The sequence below is a fragment of the Mus caroli genome, unplaced genomic scaffold (genome assembly GCF_978045245.1).
Source record: "Mus caroli unplaced genomic scaffold, Mus_caroli_1 scaffold_4, whole genome shotgun sequence".
NCBI lineage: Eukaryota > Metazoa > Chordata > Mammalia > Rodentia > Muridae > Mus > Mus caroli.
In genome coordinates this window covers 152,635,940-152,654,105 of record NW_028227259.1, presented here as the reverse complement: position 1 = coordinate 152,654,105, position 18,166 = coordinate 152,635,940, and the positions used below count along the sequence as shown (strand labels likewise).

The window sequence follows — 18,166 nt, the reverse complement described above, 5'->3', positions numbered from 1 at the left end:
AGCAGTAAAAACATGGTTTCTTGATTTCTAGTAGACAACTTTCTAGTTACACATGTTATTGAATTCTTGCAGAAATCCTGGCTATAATCTGGCACACCCTGCTCTATTATTGATTTGTCCTTCCAGTCAGAAGCTGTGGTGGTGCACACCTTTAGTTCAGGCGCTCAGGAGGTAGAGGCAGGTGGGTCTCTTGAGTTCCAAGACAGCCAGAGCTACACAGAGAAACCCTGTCTCAAAAAACAAAAACAAAAATACTTTTTTTTTAGGCAGTGACTGTATGGATTATTTTCAAATGTATAACTTCCCCTGTTTTTGATCTAATATAATAGTCATGAAATAATATAGTCAAAGGCACCTCATCTCTGAAATCAATGGTATATGTGATAATTGTATTTGGTGCTACCAGAAATAAATTTTTAAGACTGATTTTTTTCAAAACTGATGTGCTAAAAGCTAAACGTATATTTTTCTAGACAGTATCCCTTTTCTGATCCTCATTTCTGTGCAAGTCTCCTGGCTTCCTCTTACATCTCAGCACCAAAGCTTAGAGCCATCACTTAGCCTGCCCTATTTTCTCTTCTCTGGTTTCCTCTTCTCTTTCAGATTCTGTCCACTGTTGGTCAATCAGCCCAGTCTATTCTATATATTACCACAGGTTTAAAAATTCTCCAGTGTGAATTTGTTTGAAAATTGCCTTAGTCGGGGTTACTGCTGCTGTGATAAAAGTACCATGACCAAAAACAAATTGAAGAGAAAGGGTTTATTTGGCTTATGCTTCCATATCAGGGCAGGAACCTGGAGGCTAGAGCTGATGCAGAAGCCATGGATAGGTGTGTGTGGCTTATTGACTTGCTCCTCATGGCTTCCTCAGCCCGTTTTCTTATGGAACCAGAGCCACCTGCCCAGGGTGGCCTCACCCATAATGGGCTGGGTCCTCTCCTATGAATTACTAATGAATAAAATGCCTTGCAGGTCTGGAGAGATAGTTTAGCAGTTAAGAGTTAAGACTGTTCTTCCAGAGGACCTGAGTTCAACACCCACATGGTGGCTCACAACCATCTGTAATGGGATCTGATGCCCTCCTCTGGTGTGAGCGAAGACAAGAGCACTCACATACATAAAATAAGTAAATATTAAAAGAAAGAAAGAAAGAAAATGCCTTGCCTACAGCCTGATCTTTAGAGATATTTTCTTGATTAAAGCTCCCTCCTCTCCAATGACTAGCTTCTATCATGTTGACATAAAACTAACCAACATACAATCTTAAAAACTAATTTCTGGGCACCAAATGTAATGATCACATATAATTTTGTGTGACTACAGAAAGATTTGGAGATGAGGTGCCTCTTTATGTTGTTTCTTGACTAAATCTAGCTATGAGATGACCCCTCATGGATCATCAGTTGATTGGAAAGCAAACATAGGCAACCCATTTCTTGTCATAGTAATGAGTGCTATCTATATAGGATCATATTATTAGCCTCCTGTCTAAATTGAGGTATTTTAGGTATTTAAGTCAGATGCTGCTCAGAGTAGGGGCCTGGTGTGTACAAGTGCTGGTGATGAAGCTGAGGGCCCACTTCCCAGGCAAGCACTCTCCCACTTATCGTGGCCACACTGCAGAATGTTCTTTGTAGAAGTATTAGGACTGTCTGAAACTGTGATAAAAGTTACTGTGTATTGAACACACAAGCCAGTACATAGTAGTTGAAGGTCATTATCAAGCATTATACGCAGTGAATAATTGTATATGCTACACTTGTGTGTTACTGACACACAGTGGCTTGTTTATGGCGGTGTCACCAAGTCAGGAGGAATTTGCATGCTGCTGCATATGCTCTGACTTTCTGGTGGCAGTACCTCACTACATGAGTGATGAGACCTTCAACTCCATTGTAATCGGTGGGACTGCCATCACATGGGATTGTCTTTGGACTAATTATTGTATCATGGGTGACTGTTTCAAATAGGTGACTTACCTTTCCTGTGCACTGTTAGGAAAATATGAGGAAACAGTTCAGACTTAATGCTATAGCCACTGCTAAGAAAGAAGGTATTTTTGTTTTTAACCTGCGCCTTCACCGACGAAAAGGAGAACCAGTGGTTCCCAGAGGGTAGGTCTGGATCACTGTTGAAGTCCTTCCACTACCAATAATACAGGGTTGGTATGAAGTAAAGGGGGTGTATAATTTAGAAATAAAATAATGATTTTTATGTGCCATAAAATAATATACATAGGACACATATATTGAATAATGATTATATGAAACTTGCCTTGGCATCCTCTAATCACAGGTCTAGGCTGGTTTAAGTACAGTGATTTTTAACTCAATGGTTTTAGAAAGGTCTCACTCTACAGCCACTCTGACTTCTTCAGCCTCTTGGGGTTACAGTGGCTGCTGTGATCTGCTTATTTGAGTATGGTTTTTTTTTTGAGTATGTGCAGTGCTGTGCTTATGTAAAAAAGCAAAAATTATTTTTCATATTAATGTCATAGGCAACAAATTTGAAAATCAGTAAATTTCCGTTTTAATGGCCTATTTGTGCCCCACTGCCTCCTGAAGTGCCAAGGCACTGTGGAGTTCTGATCGTTTTTGTGGGTCTTGTCTTTCTTTCTTTCTTTCTTTCTTTCTTTCTTTCTTTCTTTCTTTCTTTCTTCCTTCCTTCCTTCCTTCCTTCCTTCCTTTCCTTCTCTCTCTTTCTTTCTTTCTTTCTTTCTTTCTTTCTTTCTTTCTTTCTTTCTATCTATCTATCTATCTTTCTTTCACATCCAGCCTAGTGCTTTTACTACTCCTTCATGTATCCTGGGAAGTATCAGACTTCAGTGCCCCAAGGACCTCCCTCCTGGGAGATTTTGACCTATGAAAGATTCTGAGAGGCAGTACAGAAACTTGATCAGAGCTTTATAGTTAATTTTTAAATTGTAGTAAAACACATAAGACAGAATTTAATAATTTAACCATTTATTGATATCAAATACATTGTTAATGATTATTTTTAAGGTACAGAAAAAAGCAGGAATAGTTTTTAGTTTGTATATTGCAGATTAAAGAGTATTTTGTGTCAGAACTTGTTTTCCATCCTGAGAGAGAGAAAAGGAAATCAAGCCCTTCTGCTGGAACTGAAGAGACTGGGTATGGCATTTAGAAAGCCCTAGGGGAGTGGGGAAGGAGGGGCTTTGCCTTAGTTGAGAAGGAGCAAGCCTTGGTCTAGGAGAGAAACCCGGTGTCTGTATTCTGCTTTGATGTCCTCTCGGGACTGCCGTAGTCTGTCCCTTCCTGTCTGAGGCTTGAGAAATTCTGAGACTCCGTCCATGCTAAATAATTGAGGGGGTCATGAAAGGCCTGGGATTTGATGCAGTACCGAGAACTTGGCAATGATGTAAGTGGGAAGGGACATTCACAGAAGGGCAAACACCTCAAAGGGGATAGTGCAGAAGATCTCAGGAAAGGAACAAGGCCAAGACAAATTCAAGTGTGACACCTGAAAGCTCTGTCAGGTGTCATTCCTGGATTTATCTGTGTACCTAGGTGATTGGAGCTGGACGATGCGAAGGTGTTAGAATGCAGCCTGCTGGAATCATTTGGAGGATGCATAAGGAAAACCTGTGCTGGTTGAAGCCTCTGATTCCCTTTCCTGGGATTTCAGGCTGACTTATGCCAAAAAATTGGACTGCTGTGTTTCTAAGAGGAGGAGGTGGGCAGCAGAAAGAGAACTGTCACTTTTCTGAAGTGCATGAGAGTGTATAACTGGAGAAAGCCACTCTTCCCCAGGGGCTTCTACTGCTGTGCTGTAGCCGGCTCCCCTTCTCCTGTGTTTACTTAGGACCTGCCTGTCAGGGCCAGCTGTCCTGGATGAACAGCCTTTCCTCTAGTGAGGCTGCGATGTAAGAATCCTCCCTAGATGGAAAGCCAGTGTTCCTCCCAGGGCAGGTACGTTAGTGTCAGCCACATCTGTTCCTCAGTTGGCAGTATGTAAGAGCCTTGCATAGTAAGTCCATCTGAATGAAGCAGCTAGTTGGTGTCCTGTATGCAGATTTTAAATGAGTAGCCTATAGTCGGGCCTAACGCAATGCAGAAGCAAAACTTGATTTCAGAGACATGTTTTATAAGCTTATAATATTTGAAACTTTAAATTTTACATTTTTATAGAAATTTGCAAGAATTTCCAAGCATAGTGGGTAGGAAAAGATAGTAAAGTACTTGTCAGAGGAGTCATAAGTGGAAAAGTCGGGCTGTTGGCATACACCTGCACCAGGCCAGTGAGACCCTACTTAAAAAAGGAGGCAGATGGCACCTGAGAAGTAACCAGGTTGTCCTCTGACCACCAGCCCCTCCCCTCCCCCAGCATACACAGTATCAATCTTCTAACAGAATTTTAATTTTGCCAAAGTTACGCAAACTTATTTCAAAATAACTATGCATTGTAAAGTACTTAAATGGAGAGTACTTTGTAGTAATGTTTAGTGACTTACTAGGCTGGTTATAGTATTACATCAATAATTTATGTTAACTAATTAGCACTTACTATGTGATGCATTAGAAACTATATTTTGTACTGCATATATTGATTCTAAACTGTACTTATAAAATCCCTGTTTTCTTTATTCTGGTGATAGAAAAATCTATATACGAAAGGAAATAAGCTAGCCATTGTTACCATCCATTCATCTTCAGAGCTTCATAGTTTCTTGTTTGTATAGTGATTGGGATTTTTTAAATCAATAATTAGTTGAACAACTCAGAAAATATAAAATACTGTTTGGAATGTGGTTTTGGAAATACACATTCCAAGTAAATGGAGAAATGTAAAATCTTCTAGAGCAGCGGTTCTCAACCATCCTAATGCTGTGATGACCGCCAACCATGAAATTATTTCATTACTACTTCACAACTGTAATTTTGCTGCTGTTATGAATTGAAATGTAAATAGCTGATATGCAAGATATCTGACATATGATTTCCCAAAGGGGTTATAACCCACAGGTTGGGAACCACTGGTCTAGAGGGTTTTGTTAGAGGCCTTTCTGATCTTTTATCTCCACTTAGGAGAACACAGGTATTTCTGGAATGACTGAATGATTTTCCGACAAGCAGGATTAGATATGCAATGTATGATTAGAATCTGTATCATGCAGAATGTTGATTGTCAGCCTGCTTAGTCATCACTCAGGTCCTTAGTCCACTGAAGGTGAGTGAGCTCATAGGCAGGAGCTCAGGTATTTTTGTGGAGGTTAAACGTTTTTTATAGTTGCTGTTAGTAAATAAAATGCACACATATTTACTGCTTCTTTTCAGTGGGGAACATAAACACTTTCTTGGCTTCTGCAGTTCTTCCTTGAGATTCTTTTCCAATTCTCTTCCACAGTGTAGTTTTGATATTTCATCTGCAGTGATGAAACTTAGAGGCTGGGTTAGGCCTCCCCAGTCAAGCATACAGGGACAGTGTGGTCATAGCCAGTGGAGTCAGGCAGAGCTGCCCACTGAGATTTAGGTACATGCGTGAGGTGGAATGCCAAGCATTCCAGGTAAAGGAGCAGGCTTTGAAGCAAAGTGGGACCTTGGTGGTTTCAAGGAACTGAGTGAAGATGCCAGTGCTTTGAACAGACAAAATGATTCTGGAAAATAAAAGGCAGGGACATGGGGACTGAGCACTGGGAAGCACACTTCCAGCCCACTCCCACAACTGTGTAGTGGGGTTGTGGTCTCTCTCTACGTTGCCAGTGGGCAAGGTAGAGTAGTTAAACAATGTGAAATTCTGGCTGTCTCAGTAAGGTGCACACTGTGGGCTTTTACTCTCCATTCTCTGTGCTCCTTGGTTTTTATTAAAACTCATTCAGCAGATATTTATTGAGCATTTCTAATTTTATATCCTGGATAGCCTTGCTTCCCACAGTCGCTTGTTTACATGTTTCATGTCTCCAAGACAGGGACTAGAGAGCTGGCCCAGTATTTAAGCACTTGTACCATTTGTGAAGAGGGCCTCAGTTGGGTCCCTACCTAGCACACATGTCATGTGCATCATGTGAGTCACAACTACCTGTAACTCCAGCTCCAGGATACCTGATGTCGCTGGGCTCCATGGGCTCCAAGACTAATCTGTACATACCACACAGACACTCAAGTGCATCTAGTTAAAAGTAGAATAAAATAATACGTTTTTAAATGATTATAAAATTCTACTATAATACTATGTTTTTCATAATGCATAGTATCTTTCAGATATTTGAGTGAATGGATAAATAAATGAGTTTAAGTTACTGGTTCTCATATTTTTGCACTATAAAATCAATCTTATATTCTCATTCTTTGTTTCTTTTATAGTACTATTAACAAAACTCAAAACCTTCCATTTATTAGCCTTCCATTCTAGAAAAAGGAAAGCCACATATCCATTTTCAATTTCCTGTGCTATCCTAGCACAAAGGACTGGTATGGGCTTGTATCTTTTTTTTTCTAAATTAAGTAGTTATTTTAATATAATATATATTTTAAAAATATTGTTATCTTCAAATGGAAATGAGAAAAATAGTCAAAATAGATCCATGTTAAATCCCGTGTACGTTTTTAAGAAGCTGGGTATTTTGTTTGGTAGGGGGTTTTTTTGTTTTTGTTTTTTTTTTTGGTGTTTTTTTTTTTTTTTTTTTTTTTTTTTTTTTGAGACAAAGTGTTTCCCTTGTCACCCAGGCTGGCCCCCATGCTCCTGCCTCACACTCCCAATGGTAGGTAGAACTAGCTTTAGGCCCAACATCATGCCTAGCTGAAGAAGAACCTTTTTATTTTGAAATAGTTTAAAGTTCATATACACACTTAAGAAATTACAGAAATCTCAGGTTTCCCTAATTTTGGCATCTTACATAACAACAGCATCGAGACTGGAATTAGATGTTGGGAAGATCATGCTGTCCAGACCTGCTTATGTCACAGGGTCACACATAGATGTGTATTTAGTTCTATGACCGTGAACCAGTGGTCACAGTCATCTTGCCTTGCTTTGCCTTGCCTCAGCATGTAGTTCACCTGCCACCTCCTGGGAATTCTGGTACACTCTGCTCCATTCGTACCATGTCCCTCTTCCATGCGTGCACAAGGGGTATCATGGTTAAGCTTTAGAAAAGAGTGTTTACCTCACTGCTGTGTGGAGGACCCTGTGTGGGTTGTTTGTTTCTGACTAGATTCTTACTACAGTACAGGGACGATTAACTACTGGCTAGCTCGTGTGGCTAGGTTTTGTCTGAGTGATTGGAGTTCAATATTTTCCTCCATTGGTGTTAACCCCTTACGATTTGGCTGCATATGAGGCTCTATATTCATTTGAAAGCTAGGCCAAAGCTGCATAGTAGCTGTAGAAGTGGCTTTACTTTACAGAATGTCCACTCAGTGACAGCATGTAGTAACCATGGTATGTTGGGAACTCTGATGACTATGCATGCAGCCAAAGCACTGTCCAGAAGTCATCATTTCCTGCTGTGCTACCTGCTGCACAGGTCAGTGTAGTATCAGTAATTCTGGGGCATGGCTTCACACCTTGCCTTTGATGAACTTTCCAGTTTGCATCTCCATGAAGATTCTTAAAACCAGAGCTCAGATACTGACCAACCAACTGGCTAGACATCTACCATGTGCCAGGCACAGCAGGTGCTGCTTCAGGCAGTGAGTTACTTTATCAACTCAATGCATACATTTGCTGTTAGCATTTTTGTTGCTAACTTCCTCGAAGCAGCCTCCATCAGTCCTAACAACTTTAACAGGAAGAGCTATAAACTCCTGGCCTTAGAGCGGACACGTGTTCTCCTCCATACAGAGGATTTAGAAGATTGAAAACCCATCCTTATAGGCTGGAGCCATCTTCAGACTCTACAGTTTTTAGGTGTTTTCTGGAGTGAGGCAGGATAGATACTAAGGATATAATGAAGACGTAGAGAGGTAGGGGCTGTGTCAAACAAAATGCGTGTCCACCCATTTAAACATTAAAAGTAACCCTTTTAAGATGGCACTAAACATACATAAAGGGCAGATGTTTCCAGTGTTCTGAACAGATATAGACCACTGATTGTTTTAACTGTGAAAAAAGTATACTACCAACTTATTGGTTAACCATGGTGAAAGTGTTAAAAAACGAAGTGCTGAGAACTCAGAGGAGGAGCCTAGTGACATTTGTAGAGTAGGGTATGCATGTGGGTATTGTAAGAAGAAATAAAAGAAATAGGCTTTTTTTTTTACTCAGAAGGTTTAATTTATACTCAATGGAGAATCTTCAGAGGACACCAGGAATATCTTGTAACCTGGTGTTAAAATGTTACATATCTATATCCATATGCATAGCTCTTTCTTCAAAAAAATCTTAAATTGCTGTTTGAGTTCCCAGCAAAATTAAGAGGAAAGCACAGATTTCCAATATGTGTCCCCTTTTGCATTTTAACACCCTCTCCACAGTGTGTGTCTGTGGCTGGTGACAGCTTTTCACTTTTCCAGTTCTGAAGAGGAATGTCTTCTTAGGAACAGCTTTGCAGTGTTGTGGGAAGGAGTGCTGGGGTTGAGCTAGCAGTTTGCATAGCACTGCTTGGACCCTTACTCGGATGGTCAAGGCCAGAGTATTTCATATTTTGAGGCAGTACTTACATTTGGCTTGTTGACAATCCACAACCTGAAATGCACTGAGAAAGGTTTAGGTTTGGGAAGAGGATACTCAACAAGAACTTCCTGACAATACTGTGACCTATCTCTCTTCCTATAGCAAGTAAGCTTTTTTTTTTTCCTTTTTAAATGTAATCTCATTTTATAAAGCAGCACTGAATTCTTACTGAATACATTAAAAGCTTTTCACCTGCAATATAGTGTTCCCTTTTCTCCTCTGTTGAGTTATGCATGCAGTTAGAGTACAAGTTCTAATTCAGAGCCCAAGTCTGTTGTGTCTGATAAGAATTCAATTAATTGTGGATTGTTGGTGATCATTCTCAAGGGTAGATATTTTACAGTTTTCAGCATACTTTCAACATGGACATAGAACCAAAAGGAGTGTTGCTATGGCTATTATAAAGAGAAAACATTATAGTATTGTGGTAGTATAGATGTGCTTATTATAGACTCTGGTGTCTAAAGGTTTTTTGGTTGCTTTAATTTTTAAAAAATTTCTCGTATTAGTAAATCATATTAGTAAATTAGAAAAGAGGGTAACCTGGGTCTTGTCACAGTTCACCCAGATACAGTAACATTCTCTGGTCCTATATGAAAAACTAGGTTAGATTATCCAGTGTTGTCAACCTGGGACCAGACCCAAGTTTTGTTTTCATTTTTGGTTTTTGGTTTTTCTGGTTTTTTGCAACAGGATTTCTCTGTGTAGCCCTGGCTGTCCTGGAACTCACTTTGTAGACCAGGCTGGCCTCCAACTCAGAAATCCACCTGCCTCTGCCTCCCAAGTGCTGGGATTAAAGGCGAGCGCCACCACTGCCCAGCCAGACCTGTGTTTTTTAGTAAGGTCTTTAAAAAGAGAGAGAGTATGTGAGTGGGGGAAAAGGAGAAGGGGGGAGGAATGAATAAATGAATATGAATGCACCAAGTACCTTAGAGTCCAGAAAAACCCATCCAAGCTCCTGCCCCTGGAAATAGAGTTAGAGGCAATTTTGAGTCCCCCAGCATAGGTACTAGGATTTAAACTAGGTCCTCTGCAAGAACCATTGTTATGTGCTCTTAACTGCTGAGCCATCTCTTCAGCCCCACTAAAGTCTTTAAAATGGAGACCTGAAGATATAGAAAAACATACCTATATCTGTCTTATAGGGAAATGAGTAGATACCGTGAATTTAATAATAGCAATAAAAAGTTAATTATGAATATGAAATTTTTAAGGTGAATGTTTCAGAATATATATTTAGTTAGAATATATATTGACTTGCAATACAAAATCTGGGGGGTGCAGAACAAGATTGTTGGATTCTTCTTGCATGCTTTACTGTTTAGCAACAGGATCCACAAGGCTGACATTTCTTACTGAATTTTGAATTAAAGCATATTCTATAATAGTAGCCATAATCTGCAGTTTAGTTGCTGACATTGTTTTACATTCAAAAGCATAGTGACTGGTTCTCTCTTTCTCTCTGTCTTTTTCTCTGTGTTGGGGGTGGGGGGGTGGTACATGTGTGTATGTCTACATGCACCTGTGTGCATACCAAGGCCAGAGGTCGGTGTCAAGTGTCTTCCTCTGTCCTTATTAATTTGAGACAGCCTCTCACTGAGCTCTGACTCAGTTAGGTTAGGCTGGCTGGCCAGCAGCCCAGGCTCTGAACCCAGGCCCTCATGCTTCGGCAGAAGCACTTGTATCAGCAAGCTGTCTCCCCAGCCCTGTGACTTGGATGTTCTACTCACAAGTTATCTGCAGCTCGTGCTCATTGTAGATAGCAGGAAATAAAGTTGTATACCAATTCCCATTATTAAAAAATTACTCTGAAGGAGTTTAGCTAAGTACTGAGACATGAAAGTAGAAGGGGTGGGACTATTGGAGAGGAAGGGGACCAGCTGGAGTTTCAGGGAGAGGCAGTGGGCGGGGCGTTTCAGCTGGAGGCTGAACAAGAAAACAATAGAAACACTTACTCTGCCTGATGACTTAGACAACAGTTAAAACTTTAACTGAAAACAACAAATGGCACTGGCCGCAGCTCAGAGTGTGGCGTAAGTGGAGTCTGTGCAGTCACACTGTTTTCAGGCTAAGACTTATTCAGAGTGTCCATGTCTACTTGCAGATTAATTTGCGCCTCATCTTGGTGAGTGGGAAGACAAAAGAGTTCCTCTTCTCCCCAAACGACTCTGCCTCTGACATCGCAAAGCACGTGTATGACAACTGGCCCATGGGTGAGTGCCGGCTGCTTGACTCTTTGTCCCTGACTTGTTTCACACATTTTGAGAAAGTACAGAGGGCATGAGACCTGTGCTTGACTCGGGCTTGCTGTGTCACTGCCTAGATTTTGCCTTTCTCACCACAGAGCAGCGAAGGAGCAGGAGATCCAGAGACCATGTTTGCCTTAGTGCAGGTAGAGTGTACTCAGTGCACATCCACTTCCATGTCAATGAACCATTTGTATCAAAACCCAGAAGGAAAGAGCCAACCTTCTCAGAGGCAGCAGGCCCTGTGGGCTCCTCTATGCATAGCCACTTGGAAATGAAGCTTGAGACAGACTTGACCTGCAATTAGTTCTTACTGCATGCATTCTGCGAAGAAGGGCCAGAAAGAGTGAAGCCTTCATGAGTTGTGTTTTTGCTGCACCACTGTGAGCTCTCTGGGGGAGTGTATGCAGTAGCTCCTCCCTTCTCTGCTGCCTCCCGATCTAGTGAGATTCTTGAGGAGTCCTGAGTTTTCTCTTTGAGCTTCCAGAGTGTGCCCCTAACAGTCTCCATGGCATGTGCCACTGGGTAACACTGCTGTAGCCCATCTCGTTTAACTTTTCCCAATGCAGAGGGTTGAACCCAGGGCCTTGTGCATGCCAGGAAAGCTCTCCATCATGAAGCTGTGTCCTTAGCTCCAGTTTTTTATTTTTTTGACAATGTCTTGCTAAATTACTTGGGCTGCTCTCAAATCAGGCAAATCAAATTAGGAGAATTCCTCTCTCGACCTGAGATTATAAGCATGTGCCACCATGCCAGATCTATATAATATGTTTAGCAAAAGCAATTTGAACTTTTTTTCTCTTTTTCCTGAGACAGAGACAGGGCTTTCTCTGTATAGCCCTGACTGTCCTGGAACTCACTCTGTAGACCGGGCTGGCCTGGAACTCAGAAATCCACCTGCCTCTGCCTCCCAAGTGCTAGGATTAAAGGCATGCGCCACCACTGCCCTGCGCAATTTGAACTTTTAAAGTTACTTTATTTCCTTAAAACAATCCAAGTAATGATAAATGGGAGAGGCGCCAGTGGTACATACTCCAGGTGAAGAGGCTCCCGCCAGTTCTGGAAATTGATCACATCAGCTAGATGCTACTCGCTTTGAAAAGTCCTCCTTTAAGTCCCTCTTTCCTGAGTTTGCCAGATCTACTCAGCATATACTAGGGTGCATAAAAGGGCTCCTTTTATACAAACTACCTAAATTAATATTCTAGGTCTAAACCACTATTATATCTTGCACTAAAAGCCAGTAAATGTATTTGTTGGATCTTGTAAAAAAAAAAAAATAGTAAATTCTGGAGCAGTAGAAGAAAAGTCTTTGGGTGCCCTGCCCTGAGGAAGGAGCAGGCTGGCAGGTGGACACCTTGGCTGTCTGGTCTGCTAATCACATCAGTGACACCAGAGTCCTCCTAAGCCGTGTTCTGTACATGTCCCTCTGGGGCCTAGAGAGGAGAAGGGCAGATCTCATGAGGCCATGAAAGATAATGGAAAGGTATGGCTTCACTATGCTTTATCAGGCCTTAAATCTCCCTTAGAGTCCTAACCTCTCTTCTATATGGATTAAAGTTACTGTCACTTGTGTTTATAGCAAAGGAATGTTTGGCCAGAATATTCTATAAATTATATAAATGATGGTTTTAAGGGTAGTGCATGCAAAGTAATTTTTGCTGAAGCAGAGTAGCTCGCCTGATCTTTATCTAGGAGAGAGTACAGTCAGACTTCCTGGGAAGGGACAGGCCTGGGGAGTTCCTCTCTCACTTGAGTTCCTGAGACCGGATGTATCAGGTGCGTGCACATACATTGTTTTGAACACTGAACGAAACAGAACCAACCAAGGACAGGCTTTCTTCTCTTCTCTTCCATCACTCAGTCTTCTGGACTACTTTGTCCGTCGTCTCCTACTGAGAGTAGAAGCTACTAGAATGGTGAGCAGGAAGTCTTCAGATCACACTGAACCCAGAGCTTCAGTTGTTGCAGCAAGAAGCTGATGGGAGCTGCCAAGGAAAGCGCCCTCTGTCCAAACAGCAGTCTCTGTTCTCAGACGGGGCTTCTGCAGGAGCTGCTGTGCTGCCCATACTCCAGCTAGTAGCCGTGTGCCTCAGCTGCCGTGAAATGTTTGCCAGTTGGCCTCAGAAAAACAGCATGGCAATGTAGCCCAGGCACCTAAGGAAGTCTCTGAGGAACTTGTTGCTACCCTTGAGCACACATTTGAACAGTGCAAGCACTGGAACATTATAATGTCCATTAATTACTGATAATGGAAATTGATTTTCAAATAATAGATTCCCTTTACCAAGGCTAGACTTCTGGGCTCGGTGTTTTCCTTAACTTCAGCCTGCAGCTTGGCACTCTCTGATCTCTTGAGGGACAAACAGTCTTCTGCAGCTCTTTGTTGCTACTTGAGGAAGGTGGAAGGAGCCAGGGCTGCAGTGCTTGGGTGGGGACTCTGGGCCACACCCTTCCTGGTGGCCTCTACAGAGTGTACAGAAGTGCTGCTGTGTGGGCCTGAGCCTAACCAGTTCTCCTTTCTTTCAGACTGGGAAGAAGAGCAGGTCAGCAGCCCAAACATTCTGCGACTCATTTATCAAGGCAGATTTCTACATGGAAATGTCACCCTAGGAGGTAATTAATGCCCTTTGCCAGCATTACTCCTCTGTTTATTTTAAATGACAGTGGTTTCTAAAAAAAAAGGTGACTTGAGACCCTGAGGTCCCCAGCTCTGGGTGTGCTTCTCCCTGGAGACGGCTCCACCTGCCAGGTTACAGACGGGTTCCCTGCGCTGCTGGGTGGTATGGTAGATGTGCTACTTTTACATCAAAATCCATCCCACAGACTTGGCACATTCATGACTGCAGGTTTTCATTTGTAAAAAGAGGGCTTTTTCAGTGGACTCGGTAAATGCTTATTGTGTGGGGACCAAGTAAATACTGCTGTGGACACGCCATCTTGCTTCAGTCTGATCATCTAACGGTGAGGTCTACAGTCTCTTCTTCCCTGGGTAGGTCGGTTACTGTGTAGTCACTGAGCAGCTCATATGTCAGCACCAGTAAACTTGAGTAGGCGGGGTTGAATGTGACCAGATCCCCCTTCAGGTTGCTCTGGGCATGCATGGGACAAGAGTCCACTGTGGAAAGACTTGTGGGTTAGAGCTGGTGACCTCGGTGACCCAGCAGTGTGGTCCTAGTGGGCTACTGCAGAACCTGGGCTCACATGGAGCTGGTTTGTTTCAGTGTTACGTTTGCTCTGAAAACTGCTGTAGTTTGTAGAAATACAAGAAATAATTGCCAATTAAAGGTAGAATTTGTTTGTAGTTTTGCCTAATTAGACCAACCCTCTGTCACTGTGAGGAGAGTTGACTGTTAGCCCCTGGCTGGTTTGTGCATATATTAATCATGGGGCCATTTTTTTTAATGGTTCAAACAAGATCTTGAATTAAAATTAATAAAGGAAAGAAGAAACCAAGCTAATAAATGTTGGCTGGATTTCCTCTCTTGACTCTGAGAGTGAGTCTGCTGCCCCTTGGAACACCAGGCTGTTGAACAATTCCGACCAGCCCCTCGGTTTCAGTGTTAGGTTAAAGGTCACAGAATTTTTGTTAAAATCAAGATGCTTCATTCTCATTAAAATTTTAGAACAATCAGTAAAATGACTCATCTTTAGACAATTGTGTAGCTGTCAGTCTCTTTTGGAAGTAAATTAAAGGACTTCCAGCTCTCATGACTCAGACAGGTAGTGTGGGGGACAGTGGCCCTTGCTTGGCCAGTGCTGCTAGATGCTAGGTTAGGCTACCTGCTAGCATTCCGCTGTCTTCCTTCTGGACTGCAGGTTTCCTTTTTGGTTAGGAGTGTTACAGAGGCAGCATACAGCAATGGCAGCTGCCTTCCAGTATGTGCGTGGTGGCTATGGAAGAGCTATGGGCTCGCTCAGTAGCCTGTCAAGTAGATTTACGGCCTGCAGCTACAAATAAAGGCAGACAGTGTTTTGTTGTTGTTTTGTTTTGTTTGTTTGTTTTTAATAGAATGAAAGTATTTGACAACAATATTTTAATATTTCTATTTTATTACTATGAGGAACAAGGCACAGGTATGGAGGACAGAGGGCAGCTTTGTAGTCAGTTCTTCTCCAGCTTTCCCTGGGGTTCAGGATCAAACTCAGGCACCAGGCTTCTTCCTGAGGTGGCCTTCGCCTGCTGAGTCATCTCACCAGCCCAGAAAAGAAAGGGCCAGCGTGGAAACATGATGTCCTGTGGAAGGCCATGTTGAAGCACTGGCAGAGGGGAAGGTAGTAAGGTACAGGCTGTGGACGGCCTTCAGCCACTGGGCAGACACAGTAGGCAGCCTGGCTCTAGCCATCCTTTGCTCCTCTCCCCACCCACCTTAATACCTGGTCTCACTGTGGGTTGTGCCACTTGGCTTAACATCATTGAACTCCAACAATCCTCCTGCCTCAGCCTCTTGAGTAGTCAGGACTGCAGGCCCGTTTATTCCACCTGCCATTATTGTTCGGTCAGTTTCAGGTTTAAAATTTTGGTCATTAGGTCTCTTTGGACATTCCTGGGTCCCCCTTTTTGACACACAACCTTGTTAATCTCATGGAATTTCATTCTGCTAAAGGAGGCCCAGGGAGTGCTCCAGGTGTGGTTCAGAGAGAGTGCGGCTTCGCCTGGGGCACACCCCTTCACTCTCAGAGCCCATGGTTACTTTTGTATGGCTAGAAGTGCATCCCGAGTCCTACACTTGCTGTGCACTTCGCCTCTGAGTTACCAGGCCAGCTCCCACTTGATACTCATCTAAAATGCAGGGTTCTGCACAGCTCATCTCCCACCAGGGTGACTTCTGAGCTCAAACCCAGGTGGTTGTTATGTGGACAGGAAAAGTTGAAATCCTATCTTCTGGATGCTGCCCAATGTGTAGAAAAGTCTTCTGTGAAGGAAGGAATCCCAGTCTCTGGCTTCTCCTCCACCTTCTGCTGCCCCCGTGCACTGAGTTGGTGCAGACGAGACATGCCAGCCTCACCTGCTAGATGGCAGCATCTGGTGCTGCCCGGCACTCAGTGTACCTGTGGCGCCACTGACAACCAGCATTCTGTAGGTTGCATAGAGCATGGCCTGAAAAGCTGGGCAGCGGAGCAGGTTTGGGGCCGGTGCGGTCATACCAGAGGTAACACTGCTTTCTCTCAGACAAGACAGATTTATAAGTGCAGCCAATGGCAGAGCCAGAGAGTCACTTGTAACTGTACCCTTCCCTCTGGTGAGGGAGTGTCTCCCCATGGAGGAACCACGGTCAGAACCCATTCAGAAGCACTTCAGCCCTGGCTAGTGATCTTACGGAATGATGTGTCTATAACAGATTGTCTCTTCTTTTTACATAGCATTAAAACTTCCTTTTGGCAAAACAACAGTGATGCATTTGGTGGCCAGAGAGACCCTGCCAGAGCCCAACTCACAAGGTAAGGCCCCTGGAGGACACCTCACTTGAGCCATCGAGATAGGCACTCATGCCTGCTTCCACTTGGACATTTGGATGAACAGGGAATTTCATAGTTTATGAATTGTGCCTGGAGAGCAAGTAATCAGACCGTTTTTGGAAAATGCCAAAAATTAAATGATCCCTTAAAACAAGCTTTGAGCAAAACTCAGGCAGTTTGACTATGCCTGCCTTTTGCCCAGACATGGCTTGGCTAACCCAGGCTGGCCCTGTTTCCCCAGGTCAGAGAAATCGGGAGAAAACTGGTGAGAGCAACTGCTGTGTGATCCTGTAGCGTCGCCCCCACAGGTGTGGCAGTTTGTTGGCACTGCGGGGACAGAGGAGACTCAGCAGCTTCCAACACCTGTAGGACAGTCGCCAGCACATCCGTGGGACTGAATCACTCATGAACTCTGTCATCTCCTCTCACAAAGTAAAAAGAACCAAGAACACTTTCAGTGTGGTCCTTTATTCCTTATATCTGTGTGTGTGTTGAGCAGTCTGAAGTGCACAGTGGTCCCCAGGGGACGCAGCAAGTCTCTCTGCCAACACTGGTGGCCCTGCTGCCGCAGAGACTCCTCCCTCCGCAGAAGTCTGAAGGCAAGTGCTGCAAGTACAATTTGCACTAAAACTAATTATTATTTTCCTCATCACATAATCTGCACATGTCTGTGGCGCCCAGTTCTCCTGTGTGCAGTCCACCCTGGAGGACACCCATCATCGGTGGAGTTAATCCCAGGCTGGTCAGCCAGGGGGAACAGGAAGGAATCTTACATGCTGGGTGACTTCTACCAAAGTCGGCCACAGTGGCTGTCCTCGCAGGATATCAAACTGGGCAAGACTGTTGTCACTGCAGCAAGTGAGAAGCCATGCCTGCTGCTCCCAGCGCTCTGTAGAGGGTGCCCCTGCTGCCTGCCCACACCGAGGGGCGGCAGGATGACCCAAGCCTTAATGTGGAGGGGCCGTCACTGTGCAGAACTGGTGGGAAGCCTGAGTGGCAGGTATCAGAAGATCGGAAGCCTACGCCACTGTCACTCTTCGAACCGTGCCGGGTCGCACTCATTCACTAGAGCAGAGGGATCTTTTATTAAAGTCTCCAGATGCTAATTTTGTTACTTTCTGTAGTTTGCATTCGGAATCAGTGCTTGCAATTGTATTAAAATCACAAGCTGAGTTTTAAGGCATACATGATCAATAGCACCACTCTTATTTTTACCAATAATTTAAAGATTGATATGCTATAAATAAACAATTTGCACAGCACTAAAGCATGAGCTAATTTCATCTAAACCTGTAAAAAAAAAAAAAAAAGATTTTATATTTTTTTTCACTGGGAAGAAATCTTCCTGGATGAAATTACAAATATGTGTAGATTATATTTAATAAAAAAGACATAATAAAATATCTAACTGTAGAACACAAATATAGATTGGCGTGTAGCATTATAGACCAGTATTCCATATCAATAACTTTATCCAGCCTTCTGAAAGATGAAGTTGCAGACTCCATTGTGTTCTGTATTTAACGAGGGCTCTTGGCCCTCTGCAGCATCAAATGTAAATGGTCTCTAAGGTCATCTTTGTTTAAATGCAATCAGGTTACTTTATTCATTGTTAATGCTTTGAGGAAGAGGCTTTATATGCAGTAGATCTACGAAAATATTGTTCATACTGATCAGAATTAAATTTGTATAGAGCAGAGTTTTAAAATGAATGTAAATAGCACTAAACCTTTTCTTTCTGCAGCCTGTCCTTAATAGATTTCTTCTGTAAACTAAATAAAAAAAAAAAAAACTGTAGTGCATTTTGTTGGTGATTTAAAGGTCTG

The 18,166-nt window shown here is 42.9% G+C and overlaps 1 protein-coding gene across 1 annotated transcript in view; it reads left to right on the top strand.

Moving 5' to 3' along the window:
• Ubl3 (ubiquitin like 3) overlaps nt 1-17,667 on the top strand; it is a 48,593-nt gene extending 30,926 nt beyond the window's left edge. Inside the window, exons 3-6 of the mRNA XM_021163513.3 lie at nt 10,739-10,847; nt 13,410-13,496; nt 16,245-16,322; nt 16,582-17,667. Of these exons, the coding sequence (XP_021019172.1) occupies nt 10,739-10,847; nt 13,410-13,496; nt 16,245-16,322; nt 16,582-16,634 (327 nt within the window). The 3' untranslated portion in view covers nt 16,635-17,667. The remainder of the gene's footprint in view (nt 1-10,738; nt 10,848-13,409; nt 13,497-16,244; nt 16,323-16,581) is intronic.
• The last annotated feature ends 499 nt before the right edge of the window (nt 17,668-18,166 follow it).